Source organism: Salvelinus alpinus, chromosome 5 (genome assembly GCF_045679555.1).
Source record: "Salvelinus alpinus chromosome 5, SLU_Salpinus.1, whole genome shotgun sequence".
In the NCBI taxonomy this organism is placed as follows: Eukaryota; Metazoa; Chordata; class Actinopteri; order Salmoniformes; family Salmonidae; genus Salvelinus; species Salvelinus alpinus.
In genome coordinates this window covers 13,745,979-13,761,300 of record NC_092090.1, presented here as the reverse complement: position 1 = coordinate 13,761,300, position 15,322 = coordinate 13,745,979, and the positions used below count along the sequence as shown (strand labels likewise).

Below are 15,322 nucleotides of genomic sequence, written 5' to 3'. Positions count from 1 at the left end.
TGTCAGGGTTATGTTTCCACCCCCTAAGACAGATGTCAGGGTTATGTTTCCACCCCCTAAGACAGATGTCAGGGTTATGTTTCCACTCCCTAAGGCAGATGTCAGGGTTATGTTTCCACTCCCTAAGACAGATGTCAGGGTTATGTTTCCACCCCCCTAAGACAGATGTCAGGGTTATGTTTCCACCCCCTAAGACAGATGTCAGGGTTATGTTTCCACCCCCTAAGACAGATGTCAGGGTTATGTTTCCACCCCCTAAGACAGATGTCAGGGTTATGTTTCCATCCCCTAAGACAGATGTCAGGGTTATGTTTCCACCCCCTAAGACAGATGTCAGGGTTATGTTTCCACTCCCTAAGACAGATGTCAGGGTTATGTTTCCACCCCCTAAGACAGATGTCAGGGTTATGTTTCCACTCCCTAAGACAGATGTCAGGGTTATGTTTCCACCCCCCTAAGACAGATGTCAGGGTTATGTTTCCACCCCCCTAAAACAGATGTCAGGGTTATGTTTCCACCCCCTAAGACAGATGTCAGGGTTATGTTTCCATCCTCATTGCAACCAACATTTTTTTTAAATAATTTCACCTTCTGGTGGGAATTATCTTCGGAACATATTAGTACGGCAATTTTACCTGACAACGGGCAATTTATTAAAAAAAATGTTTTCCCTCTTTTTCTCTCCACTTTCGTGGTATCCAATTGGTAGTTAGTCTTGTCTCATCGCGGCAACTCCCGTACGGATTTGGGAGAGGCGAAAGTCAAGAGCCGTGCGTCCTCCGAAACACAACCCAACCAAGCCGCATTGCTTCTTGACACAATGCCCACTTAACCCGGAAGCCAGCCGCACCAATGTGTCGGAGGAAACACCGTACACCTGGTGACCGTGTCAGCGTGCACTGCACCCGGCCCAGGACAGGAGTCGCTAGTGCGCGATGGGACAAGGACATCCCTGTCGGCCAAACCCTCCCCTAACCCGGACGACGCTGTGCCAATTGTGTGCCGCCCCATGTGTCTCCCGGTCGCGGCCGGCTGCGACAGAGCCTGGACTCTGTCGCAGAATCTCTGGTGGTAACCCAGAATCTCTGGTGGTAACAGCTAGCACTGTGATGCAGCGCCTTAGACCACAGCGCCACTCGGGAGGCCGGGCAATTTATCTACAACTGAAATAAGGTATTTCATCTCCTTGTTTACCACGGAAAATCTACTATGGCAATGTAGCCTACCCTACGTGTTGTTTGAATGGAAACATCCTGGTGTAGGATACATTTTTAGTTTCCAATTCATGGAAATTCATTAATTATTTTATTTGTCCTAATAAAAAATTGTAATTTCTTATCAAGAGGTTCGAGGGAAAAATTATTGAACTGTAGGCCACATAACATTTGAAAGTAAATTGCGATTGTATTGTATTTTGAATCAAATTCTATCCTATTCTAATAAAGTTATTTAAAAGTTAAACAAAATGAGGTTATAGACATGATGGTGTTGTGTTGGTGGTTGGGCTGGTCGTTAATAGTAACATGTTCTATGTTGTGATGTTATAGACATGATGGTGTTGGTGGTTGGGCTGGTAGTTAATAGTAACATGTTCTATGTTGTGATGTTATAGACATGATGGTGTTGGTGGTTGGGCTGGTAGTTAATAGTAACATGTTCTATGTTGTGATGTTATAGACATGATGGTGTTGGTGGTTGGGCTGGTAGTTAATAGTAACATGTTCTATGTTGTGAGGTTATAACAGAGATCATTCATTTAATTTGTGGAACGGCGTGAAAAACCTCAATAGCTTAACGTTATATGTTCTGACAGGACTACAAGGCCTGTTGTACTGAAAAACTATGTCTGCATTGGAAAGAAATGTGTTATGGAGAGTCATTTGGTATTATTTGGAAGTCGTTATCTTAACCATAGAAACAGATACAAAGTGCTTTGTTTTATAAATGATATTTAAATTGTGCTTCACACAGTTGCTGTAATCCATATCACATTCATTAACACTTAGTCTTCAATGGCCAAACTTTATTTTCACAGAAGATACATAAATAATTTGGCTTAGTAATTGCCTGTAATTAAACGTGTTAACTAAATCATTGTATGTGACATAGGATACATTTACAGTCTAATCATTATATTTCAGTTGTAGGCTGTGTCATATTCTTTCATTTATGTTTTTCCATTTTGTGGTTCCTGATAGGATGTTATGTCATTTGGGTGGGAGTAGTGAACAAACAATGATGATTTCCCATGCCATTTCCTATGTCTAGTATAAAGCATGGTAACAGCCATTTCCTCTGTCTAGTATAAATCATGGTAACAGCCATTTCCTCTGTCTAGTATAAACCATGGTAACAGCCATTTCCTCTGTTTAGTATAAAGCATGGTAACAGCCATTTCCTCTGTCTAGTATAAATTTACATTTACATTTTAGTCATTTAGCAGACGCTCTCATGGTAACAGCCATTTCCTCTGTCTAGTATAAATCATGGTAACAGCCATTTCCTCTGTCTAGTATAAATCATGGTAACAGCCATTTCCTCTGTCTAGTAAAAAGCATGGTAACAGCCATTTCCTCTGTCTAGTATAAAGCATGGTAACAGCCATTTCCTCTGTCTAGTATAAAGCATGGTAACAGCCATTTCCTCTGTCTAGTATAAAGCATGGTAACAGCCATTTCCTCTGTCTAGTATAAATCATGGTAACAGCCATTTCCTCTGTCTAGTATAAAGCATGGTAACAGCCATTTCCTCTGTCTAGTATAAATCATGGTAACAGCCATTTCCTCTGTCTAGTATAAAGCATGGTAACAGCCATTTCCTCTGTCTAGTATAAAGCATGGTAACAGCCATTTCCTCTGTCTAGTATAAAGCATGGTAACAGCCATTTCCTCTGTCTAGTATAAAGCATGGTAACAGCCATTTCCTCTGTCTAGTATAAAGCATGGTAACAGCCATTTCCTCTGTCTAGTATAAAGCATGGTAACAGGCATTTCCTCTGTCTAGTATAAAGCATGGTAACAGCCATTTCCTCTGTCTAGTATAAAGCATGGTAACAGCCATTTCCTCTGTCTAGTATAAAGCATGGTAACAGCCATTTCCTCTGTCTAGTATAAAGCATGGTAACAGCCATTTCCTCTGTCTAGTATAAAGCATGGTAACAGCCATTTCCTCTGACTAGTATAAAGCATGGTAACAGCCATTTCCTCTGTCTAGTATAAAGCATGGTAACAGCCATTTCCTCTGTCTAGTATAAATCATGGTAACAGCCATTTCCTCTGTCTAGTATAAAGCATGGTAACAGCCATTTCCTCTGTCTAGTATAAAGCATGGTAACAGCCATTTCCTCTGTCTAGTATAAAGCATGGTAACAGGCATTTCCTCTGTCTAGTATAAAGCATGGTAACAGCCATTTCCTCTGTCTAGTATAAAGCATGGTAACAGCCATTTCCTCTGTCTAGTATAAATCATGGTAACAGCCATTTCCTCTGTCTAGTATAAAGCATGGTAACAGCCATTTCCTCTGTCTAGTATAAATCATGGTAACAGACATTTCCTCTGTCTAGTATAAAGCATGGTAACAGCCATTTCCTCTGTCTAGTATAAATCATGGTAACAGCCATTTCCTCTGTCTAGTATAAAGCATGGTAACAGCCATTTCCTCTGTCTAGTATAAATCATGGTAACAGCCATTTCCTCTGTCTAGTATAAAGCATGGTAACAGCCATTTCCTCTGTCTAGTATAAATCATGGTAACAGCCATTTCCTCTGTCTAGTATAAAGCATGGTAACAGCCATTTCCTCTGTCTAGTATAAATCATGGTAACAGCCATTTCCTCTGTCTAGTATAAAGCATGGTAACAGCCATTTCCTCTGTCTAGTATAAAGCATGGTAACAGCCATTTCCTCTGTCTAGTATAAAGCATGGTAACAGGCATTTCCTCTGTCTAGTATAAAGCATGGTAACAGGCATTTCCTCTGTCTAGTATAAAGCATGGTAACAGGCATTTCCTCTGTCTAGTATAAAGCATGGTAACAGGCATTTCCTCTGTCTAGTATAAATCATGATAACAGCCATTTCCTCTGTCTATTATAAAGCATGGTAACAGCCATTTCCTCTGTCTAGTATAAAGCATGGTAACAGCCATTTCCTCTGTCTAGTATAAATCATGGTAACAGCCATTTCCTCTGTCTAGTATAAAGCATGGTAACAGCCATTTCCTCTGTCTAGTATAAAGCATGGTAACAGCCATTTCCTCTGTCTAGTATAAAGCATGGTAACAGCCATTTCCTCTGTCTAGTATAAAGCATGGTAACAGCCATTTCCTCTGTCTAGTATAAAGCATGGTAACAGCCATTTCCTCTGTCTAGTATAAATCATGGTAACAGCCATTTCCTCTGTCTAGTATAAAGCATGGTAACAGCCATTTCCTCTGTCTAGTATAAAGCATGGTAACAGCCATTTTCTCTGTCTAGTATAAAGCATGGTAACAGCCATTTCCTCTGTCTAGTATAAAGCATGGTAACAGCCATTTCCTCTGTCTAGTATAAAGCATGGTAACAGCCATTTCCTCTGTCTAGTATAAAGCATGGTAACAGCCATTTCCTCTGTCTAGTATAAAGCATGGTAACAGCCATTTCCTCTGACTAGTATAAAGCATGGTAACAGCCATTTCCTCTGTCTAGTATAAAGCATGGTAACAGCCATTTCCTCTGTCTAGTATAAAGCATGGTAACAGCCATTTCCTCTGTCTAGTATAAAGCATGGTAACAGCCATTTCCTCTGTCTAGTATAAATCATGGTAACAGCCATTTCCTCTGTCTAGTATAAAGCATGGTAACAGCCATTTCCTCTGTCTAGTATAAAGCATGGTAACAGCCATTTCCTCTGACTAGTATAAAGCATGGTAACAGGCATTTCCTCTGTCTAGTATAAAGCATGGTAACAGGCATTTCCTCTGTCTAGTATAAATCATGATAACAGCCATTTCCTCTGTCTAGTATAAATCATGGTAACAGCCATTTCCTCTGTCTAGTATAAAGCATGGTAACAGCCATTTCCTCTGTCTAGTATAAATCATGGTAACAGCCATTTCCTCTGTCTAGTATAAAGCATGGTAACAGCCATTTCCTCTGTCTAGTATAAATCATGGTAACAGCCATTTCCTCTGTCTAGTATAAATCATGGTAACAGCCATTTCCTCTGTCTAGTATAAATCATGGTAACAGCCATTTCCTCTGTCTAGTATAAATCATGGTAACAGCCATTTCCTCTGTCTAGTATAAAGCATGGTAACAGCCATTTCCTCTGTCTAGTATAAAGCATGGTAACAGCCATTTCCTCTGACTAGTATAAAGCATGGTAACAGCCATTTCCTCTGTCTAGTATAAAGCATGGTAACAGCCATTTCCTCTGACTAGTATAAAGCATGGTAACAGCCATTTCCTCTGACTAGTATAAAGCATGGTAACAGCCATTTCCTCTGTCTAGTATAAATCATGGTAACAGCCATTTCCTCTGTCTAGTATAAAGCATGGTAACAGCCATTTCCTCTGTCTAGTATAAAGCATGGTAACAGCCATTTCCTCTGTCTAGTATAAAGCATGGTAACAGCCATTTCCTCTGTCTAGTATAAAGCATGGTAACAGCCATTTTCTCTGTCTAGTATAAAGCATGGTAACAGCCATTTCCTCTGTCTAGTATAAAGCATGGTAACAGCCATTTCCTCTGTCTAGTATAAAGCATGGTAACAGCCATTTCCTCTGTCTAGTATAAAGCATGGTAACAGCCATTTCCTCTGTCTAGTATAAAGCATGGTAACAGCCATTTCCTCTGTCTAGTATAAAGCATGGTAACAGCCATTTCCTCTGACTAGTATAAAGCATGGTAACAGCCATTTCCTCTGTCTAGTATAAAGCATGGTAACAGCCATTTCCTCTGTCTAGTATAAAGCATGGTAACAGCCATTTCCTCTGTCTAGTATAAAGCATGGTAACAGCCATTTCCTCTGTCTAGTATAAATCATGGTAACAGCCATTTCCTCTGTCTAGTATAAAGCATGGTAACAGCCATTTCCTCTGTCTAGTATAAAGCATGGTAACAGCCATTTCCTCTGACTAGTATAAAGCATGGTAACAGGCATTTCCTCTGTCTAGTATAAAGCATGGTAACAGGCATTTCCTCTGTCTAGTATAAAGCATGATAACAGCCATTTCCTCTGTCTAGTATAAATCATGGTAACAGCCATTTCCTCTGTCTAGTATAAAGCATGGTAACAGCCATTTCCTCTGTCTAGTATAAATCATGGTAACAGCCATTTCCTCTGTCTAGTATAAAGCATGGTAACAGCCATTTCCTCTGTCTAGTATAAAGCATGGTAACAGCCATTTCCTCTGACTAGTATAAAGCATGGTAACAGCCATTTCCTCTGTCTAGTATAAAGCATGGTAACAGCCATTTCCTCTGACTAGTATAAAGCATGGTAACAGCCATTTCCTCTGACTAGTATAAAGCATGGTAACAGCCATTTCCTCTGTCTAGTATAAATCATGGTAACAGCCATTTCCTCTGTCTAGTATAAAGCATGGTAACAGCCATTTCCTCTGTCTAGTATAAAGCATGGTAACAGCCATTTCCTCTGACTAGTATAAAGCATGGTAACAGCCATTTCCTCTGTCTAGTATAAAGCATGGTAACAGCCATTTCCTCTGTCTAGTATAAAGCATGGTAACAGCCATTTCCTCTGTCTAGTATAAAGCATGGTAACAGGCATTTCCTCTGTCTAGTATAAAGCATGGTAACAGGCATTTCCTCTGTCTAGTATAAATCATGATAACAGCCATTTCCTCTGTCTATTATAAAGCATGGTAACAGCCATTTCCTCTGTCTAGTATAAAGCATGGTAACAGCCATTTCCTCTGTCTAGTATAAAGCATGGTAACAGCCATTTCCTCTGTCTAGTATAAAGCATGGTAACAGCCATTTCCTCTGTCTAGTATAAAGCATGGTAACAGCCATTTCCTCTGTCTAGTATAAATCATGGTAACAGGCATTTCCACTGTCTAGTATAAAGCATGGTAACAGCCATTTCCTCTGTCTAGTATAAAGCATGGTAACAGGCATTTCCTCTGTCTAGTATAAAGCATGGTAACAGCCATTTCCTCTGTCTAGTATAAAGCATGGTAACAGGCATTTCCTCTGTCTAGTATAAAGCATGGTAACAGCCATTTCCTCTGTCTAGTATAAAGCATGATAACAGCCATTTCCTCTGTCTAGTATAAAGCATGGTAACAGCCATTTCCTCTGTCTAGTATAAAGCATGGTAACAGCCATTTCCTCTGTCTAGTATAAATCATGGTAACAGCCATTTCCTCTGTCTAGTATAAAGCATGGTAACAGCCATTTCCTCTGTCTAGTATAAATCATGGTAACAGCCATTTCCTCTGTCTAGTATAAAGCATGGTAACAGCCATTTCCTCTGTCTAGTATAAATCATGGTAACAGCCATTTCCTCTGTCTAGTATAAAGCATGGTAACAGCCATTTCCTCTGTCTAGTATAAATCATGGTAACAGCCATTTCCTCTGTCTAGTATAAAGCATGGTAACAGCCATTTCCTCTGTCTAGTATAAAGCATGGTAACAGCCATTTCCTCTGTCTAGTATAAATCATGGTAACAGCCATTTCCTCTGTCTAGTATAAAGCATGGTAACAGCCATTTCCTCTGTCTAGTATAAATCATGGTAACAGCCATTTCCTCTGTCTAGTATAAAGCATGGTAACAGCCATTTCCTCTGTCTAGTATGAAGCATGGTAACAGCCATTTCCTCTGTCTAGTATAAAGCATGGTAACAGCCATTTCCTCTGTCTAGTATAAAGCATGGTAACAGCCATTTCCTCTGTCTATTATAAAGCATGGTAACAGCCATTTCCTCTGTCTAGTATAAAGCATGGTAACAGCCATTTCCTCTGACTAGTATAAAGCATGGTAACAGGCATTTCCTCTGTCTAGTATAAAGCATGGTAACAGCCATTTCCTCTGTCTAGTATAAAGCATGGTAACAGGCATTTCCTCTGTCTAGTATAAAGCATGGTAACAGCCATTTCCTCTGACTAGTATAAAGCATGGTAACAGCCATTTCCTCTGTCTAGTATAAAGCATGGTAACAGGCATTTCCTCTGTCTAGTATAAAGCATGATAACAGCCATTTCCTCTGTCTAGTATAAAGCATGGTAACAGCCATTTCCTCTGTCTAGTATAAAGCATGGTAACAGCCATTTCCTCTGTCTATTATAAAGCATGGTAACAGCCATTTCCTCTGTCTAGTATAAAGCATGGTAACAGCCATTTCCTCTGTCTATTATAAAGCATGGTAACAGCCATTTCCTCTGACTAGTATAAAGCATGGTAACAGCCATTTCCTCTGTCTATTATAAAGCATGGTAACAGCCATTTCCTCTGACTAGTATAAAGCATGGTAACAGCCATTTCCTCTGTCTATTATAAAGCATGGTAACAGCCATTTCCTCTGACTAGTATAAAGCATGGTAACAGCCATTTCCTCTGTCTAGTATAAAGCATGGTAACAGCCATTTCCTCTGTCTAGTATAAAGCATGGTAACAGCCATTTCCTCTGACTAGTATAAAGCATGGTAACAGCCATTTCCTCTGTCTAGTATAAAGCATGGTAACAGGCATTTCCTCTGTCTAGTATAAAGCATGGTAACAGCCATTTCCTCTGTCTAGTATAAAGCATGGTAACAGCCATTTCCTCTGTCTAGTATAAAGCATGGTAACAGCCATTTCCTCTGTCTAGTATAAAGCATGGTAACAGCCATTTCCTCTGTCTAGTATAAAGCATGGTAACAGCCATTTCCTCTGTCTAGTATAAAGCATGGTAACAGCCATTTCCTCTGTCTAGTATAAAGCATGGTAACAGCCATTTCCTCTGACTAGTATAAAGCATGGTAACAGCCATTTCCTCTGTCTAGTATAAAGCATGGTAACAGGCATTTCCTCTGTCTAGTATAAATCATGGTAACAGCCATTTCCTCTGTCTAGTATAAAGCATGGTAACAGCCATTTCCTCTGTCTAGTATAAAGCATGGTAACAGCCATTTCCTCTGTCTAGTATAAAGCATGATAACAGCCATTTCATCTGTCTAGTATAAACCATGGTAACAGCCATTTCCTCTGTCTAGTATAAAGCATGGTAACAGCCATTTCCTCTGTCTAGTATAAAGCATGGTAACAGCCATTTCCTCTGTCTAGTATAAAGCATGGTAACAGCCATTTCCTCTGTCTAGTATAAATCATGGTAACAGCCATTTCCTCTGTCTAGTATAAAGCATGGTAACAGCCATTTCCTCTGTCTAGTATAAAGCATGGTAACAGGCATTTCCTCTGTCTAGTATAAAGCATGGTAACAGGCATTTCCTCTGTCTAGTATAAATCATGATAACAGCCATTTCCTCTGTCTAGTATAAATCATGATAACAGCCATTTCCTCTGTCTAGTATAAAGCATGGTAACAGCCATTTCCTCTGTCTAGTATAAAGCATGGTAACAGCCATTTCCTCTGTCTAGTATAAATCATGGTAACAGCCATTTCCTCTGTCTAGTATAAAGCATGGTAACAGCCATTTCCTCTGTCTAGTATAAAGCATGGTAACAGCCATTTCCTCTGTCTAGTATAAAGCATGGTAACAGCCATTTCCTCTGTCTAGTATAAAGCATGGTAACAGCCATTTCCTCTGTCTAGTATAAATCATGGTAACAGCCATTTCCTCTGTCTAGTATAAAGCATGGTAACAGCCATTTCCTCTGTCTAGTATAAAGCATGGTAACAGCCATTTCCTCTGTCTAGTATAAATCATGGTAACAGCCATTTCCTCTGTCTAGTATAAAGCATGGTAACAGCCATTTCCTCTGTCTAGTATAAAGCATGGTAACAGCCATTTCCTCTGTCTAGTATAAATCATGGTAACAGCCATTTCCTCTGTCTAGTATAAAGCATGGTAACAGGCATTTCCTCTGTCTAGTATAAATCATGATAACAGCCATTTCCTCTGTCTAGTATAAAGCATGGTAACAGCCATTTCCTCTGTCTAGTAAAAAGCATGGTAACAGCCATTTCCTCTGTCTAGTATAAAGCATGGTAACAGCCATTTCCTCTGTCTAGTATAAATCATGGTAACAGCCATTTCCTCTGTCTAGTATAAAGCATGGTAACAGGCATTTCCTCTGTCTAGTATAAATCATGATAACAGCCATTTCCTCTGTCTAGTATAAAGCATGGTAACAGCCATTTCCTCTGTCTATTATAAAGCATGGTAACAGCCATTTCCTCTGTCTAGTATAAAGCATGGTAACAGCCATTTCCTCTGTCTAGTATAAAGCATGGTAACAGCCATTTCCTCTGTCTAGTATAAAGCATGGTAACAGCCATTTCCTCTGTCTAGTATAAATCATGGTAACAGCCATTTCCTCTTTCTAGTATAAAGCATGGTAACAGCCATTTCCTCTGTCTAGTATAAAGCATGGTAACAGCCATTTCCTCTGTCTAATATCTAGCTGGCTTGACATGGTAACATCTACATAATGGTTGTAGTATAGTGGGAGGATATATATTGATCAGGTAATATATTGATCAGGATATATATTGATCAGGACCTACATAATGGTTGTAGTATAGTGGGAGGATGAATATTGATCAGGATATATATTGATCAGGACCTACATAGTGGTTGTAGTATAGTGGGAGGATATATATTGATCAGGATATATATTGATCAGGACCTACATAATGGTTGTAGTATAGTGGGAGGATATATATTGATCAGGATATATATTGATCAGGACCTACATAGTGGTTGTAGTATTGTGGGAGGATATATATTTATCAGGATATATATTGATCAGGATATATATTGATCGGGACCTACATAGTGGTTGTAGTGTAGTGGGAGGATATATTGATCAGGATATATATTGATCAGGACCTACATAGTGGTTGTAGTATTGTGGGAGGATATATTGATCAGGATATATATTGATCAGGACCTACATAGTGGTTGTAGTGTAGTGGGAGGATATATTGATCAGGATATATATTGATCAGGACCTACATAGTGGTTGTAGTATTGTGGGAGGATATATTGATCAGGATATATATTGATCAGGACCTACATAGTGGTTGTAGTGTAGTGGGAGGATATATTGATCAGGATATATATTGATCAGGACCTACATAGTGGCTGATAGAAACCTACTAGAAGTAGAACAATGAGTTCTATCAACTTACCGTAACTGAACTTGTACTGTGAAGTCACATTTGGTCCCCGAGATGTCCCTGAAAAACACAGACGGACATTAGAGGGTGGGTAGGGTACATTGGTAGTATAGGGTACGTTGGTAGGGTAGAGGGTAGGAAGGGTACGTTGGTAGGGTATCTGGTAGTAAAGTGTATATGGTAGGCAGGGTACGTTGGTAGGGTAGAGGGTAGGCAGGGTACGTTGGTAGGGTAGAGGGTAGGCAGGGTACGTTGGTAGGGTAGAGGGTAGGCAGGGTACGTTGGTAGGGTAGAGGGTAGGCAGGGTACATGGTAGTATAGGGTACATGGTAGGGTAGAGGGTAGTATAGGGTACATGGTAGGGTAGAGGGTAGTATAGGGTACATGGTAGGATAGAGGGTAGTATAGGGTACATGGTAGGATAGAGGGTTGGCAGGGTACATTGGTAGGGTACATGGTAGAATAGGGTACATGGTAGAGTAGAGGGTAGTAAAGGGTACATGGTAGTATAGAGGGTATGTTGGTAGAGTATGTTTGGTAGGGTACGTTGGTAGGGTACATGGTAGAGTAGAGGGTTTGAGTGTCTCTTACATTGAGCTGCTAATCTGTTGGACTTGCTGCGGCGTTAGTGCGAACGCAAAACACGTTTCCTGAAACCGCTGGCTGTTGTCCGATGCTGCAGAAAGAGAGAGCGAGACAGAGAGACACAGAGGGAGAGAGAGAACGAGAGACAGAGAGAGACAGAGAGAACGAGAGACAGAGCGAGACAGAAACAGAGAGCGAGAGAGAGTGAGACAGAAACAGAGAGCGAGAGAAAGCGAGAGAGAGCGAGCGAGAGCGAGCGAGCGAGAGTGAGACGGAGACAGAGAGAAGAGGTACTGGTTAGTGATAAGTGAGGGGAACTGTAGAGGACAGTGAACAATCAGAAGAACAATCTGGCCTTTATGGCCATGTACTCTTATAACCTCCACCCGGCACAGCCCTTTTCAGTGAGAGCTCTGTTCACTCAACCAATCACACAATACAGGGTCCTCTACCCACAACACAACACAGGGTCCTCTACCCACAACACAATACAGGGTCCTCTACCCACAACACAGGGTCCTCTACCCACAACACAGTGACCTCTACCCGCAACACAACACAGGGTCCTCTACCCGCAACACAACACAGGGTCCTCTACCCGCAACACAATACAGGGTCCTCTACCCGCAACACAATACAGGGTCCTCTACCCGCAACACAATACAGGGTCCTCTACCCGCAACACAATACAGGGTCCTCTACCCGCAACACAATACAGGGTCCTCTACCCGCAACACAATACAGGGTCCTCTACCCGCAACACAGGGTCCTCTACCCACAACACAGGGTCCTCTACCCGCAACACAGGGTCCTCTACCCGCAACACAATATAGGGTCCTCTACCCGCAACACAATACAGGGTCCTCTACCCGCAACACAGGGTACTCTACCCGCAACACAATACAGGGTCCTCTACCCGCAACACAGGGTCCTCTACCCACAACACAATACAGGGTCCTCTACCCACAACACATTACAGGGTCCTCTACCCACAACACATTACAGGGTCCTCTACCCACAACACAGGGTCCTCTACCCACAACACAATACAGGGTCCTCTACCCACAACACAATACAGGGTCCTCTACCCACAACACAGGGTCCTCTACCCGCAACACAACACGGGGTCCTCTACCCGCAACACAACACAGGGTCCTCTACCCGCAACACAACACAGGGTCCTCTACCCGCAACACAGGGTCCTCTACCCGCAACACAGGGTCCTCTACCCGCAACACAGGGTCCTCTACCCGCAACACAGGGTCCTCTACCCGCAACACAGGGTCCTCTACCCGCAACACAGGGTCCTCTACCCGCAACACAGGGTCCTCTACCCGCAACACAGGGTCCTCTACCCGCAACACAGGGTCCTCTACCCGCAACACAGGGTCCTCTACCCGCAACACAGGGTCCTCTACCCGCAACACAGGGTCCTCTACCCGCAACACAGGGTCCTCTACCCGCAACACAGGGTCCTCTACCCGCAACACAGGGTCCTCTACCCGCAACACAGGGTCCTCTACCCGCAACACAGGGTCCTCTACCCGCAACACAGGGTCCTCTACCCGCAACACAGGGTCCTCTACCCGCAACACAGGGTCCTCTACCCGCAACACAGGGTCCTCTACCCGCAACACAATACAGGGTCCTCTACCCGCAACACAATACAGGGTCCTCTACCCGCAACACAATACAGGGTCCTCTACCCGCAACACAATACAGGGTCCTCTACCCGCAACACAACACAGGGTCCTCTACCCGCAACACAACACAGGGTCCTCTACCCGCAACACAACACAGGGTCCTCTACCCGCAACACAACACAGGGTCCTCTACCCACAACACAGGGTCCTCTACCCACAACACAGGGTCCTCTACCCACAACACAGGGTCCTCTACCCACAACACAGGGTCCTCTACCCACAACACAATACAGGGTCCTCTACCCACAACAAAACAGCAGGGAGGATTGTTCTTCACACCAGTTATCCTCCAGACAGACTTCTCAAAACAAAACTGTCTCCCAGGAATGCTCTGAGAAAAGGACGGGTGTGCTATCTTGTCATCGACGCCAGTAGAAATGGGGGCTTCAGCAAGACGGAACGTGTACTATAGTCAATTGGTAGGGTGACAGTACAGTTTGAACCTCGTACCTGCAGAGATCCTAAGAAAAACACAGATCAAAAGACTGTTTTGTCTTGTCGCCATTCATCTCCTCAACAACCTGGGTACTGGTACAGCCTTGGGCTTGGTGGAGTAGTGTAGGGGAACAGTGGGGCTCTGAAGTGCTGCCTGGGGGGCTTACGGACTAGGAGAAACAGCCCTGTATATGCCTGGGGGGCTTACGGACTGGGAGAAACAGCCCTGTATATGCCTGGGGGGCTTACGGACTGGGAGAAACAGCCCTGTATATGTCTGGGGAGCTTACGGACTGGGAGAAACAGCCCTGTATGAAGACAGACTGTGGGGTTAGTACGGTCTCAGGCTGTAGTTCAGCTGTAAGCCGTCCAGTCAGGGTCTTTGTGCTGAGGGACAGAGTTGTGAGACCGATGATGTCACTGTAGATGACCGCACAAAGGACTTGTCGTGTGTGTGTGTGTGTGTGTGTGTGTGTGTGTGTGTGTGTGTCTGGTGAGCGTGTGTTCAGTTCGCCCTTCCTAACTGATGGGATCTCCTCCTTGCAGGATGTACCAACAGAACGTCTTGGCCAGAGAGCCAGGCTGCAGCATCTCCTTGCAGGATGTACCAACAGAACGTCTTGGCCAGAGAGCCAGGCTGCAGCATCTCCTTGCAGGACGTACCAACAGAACGTCTTGGCCAGAGAGCCAGGCTGCAGCATCTCCTTGCAGGACGTACCAACAGAACGTCTTGGCCAGAGAGCCAGGCTGCAGCATCTCCTTGCAGGACGTACCAACAGAACGTCTTGGCCAGAGAGCCAGGCTGCAGCATCTCCTTGCAGGACGTACCAACAGAACGTCTTGGCCAGAGAGACAGGCTGCAGCATCTCCTTGCAGGACGTACCAACAGAACGTCTTGGCCAGAGAGCCAGGCTGCAGCATCTCCTTGCAGGACGTACCAACAGAACGTCTTGGCCAGAGAGCCAGGCTGCAGCATCTCCTTGCAGGACGTACCAACAGAACGTCTTGGCCAGAGAGCCAGGCTGCAGCATCTCCTTGCAGGACGTACCAACAGAACGTCTTGGCCAGAGAGCCAGGCTGCAGCATCTCCTTGCAGGACGTACCAACAGAACGTCTTGGCCAGAGAGCCAGGCTGCAGCATCTCCTTGCAGGACGTACCAACAGAACGTCTTGGCCAGAGAGCCAGGCTGCAGCATCTCCTTGCAGGACGTACCAACAGAACGTCTTGGCCAGAGAGACAGGCTGCAGCATCTCCTTGCAGGACGTACCAACAGAACGTCTTGGCCAGAGAGCCAGGCTGCAGCATCTCCT

General features: G+C 43.4%; 1 protein-coding gene across 1 annotated transcript in view; it reads right to left on the bottom strand.

The window, feature by feature from the left end:
- Positions 1–11,993, bottom strand: part of LOC139575584 (E3 SUMO-protein ligase PIAS1-like) — a 31,406-nt gene extending 19,413 nt beyond the window's left edge. The window contains exons 1-2 of the mRNA XM_071400685.1: positions 11,880–11,993; positions 11,301–11,348 (exon numbers count right to left, since the gene is read on the bottom strand). Coding sequence (XP_071256786.1) covers positions 11,301–11,348; positions 11,880–11,881 — 50 coding nt within the window. The 5' untranslated portion in view covers positions 11,882–11,993. The remainder of the gene's footprint in view (positions 1–11,300; positions 11,349–11,879) is intronic.
- Positions 11,994–15,322: the final 3,329 nt, after the last annotated feature.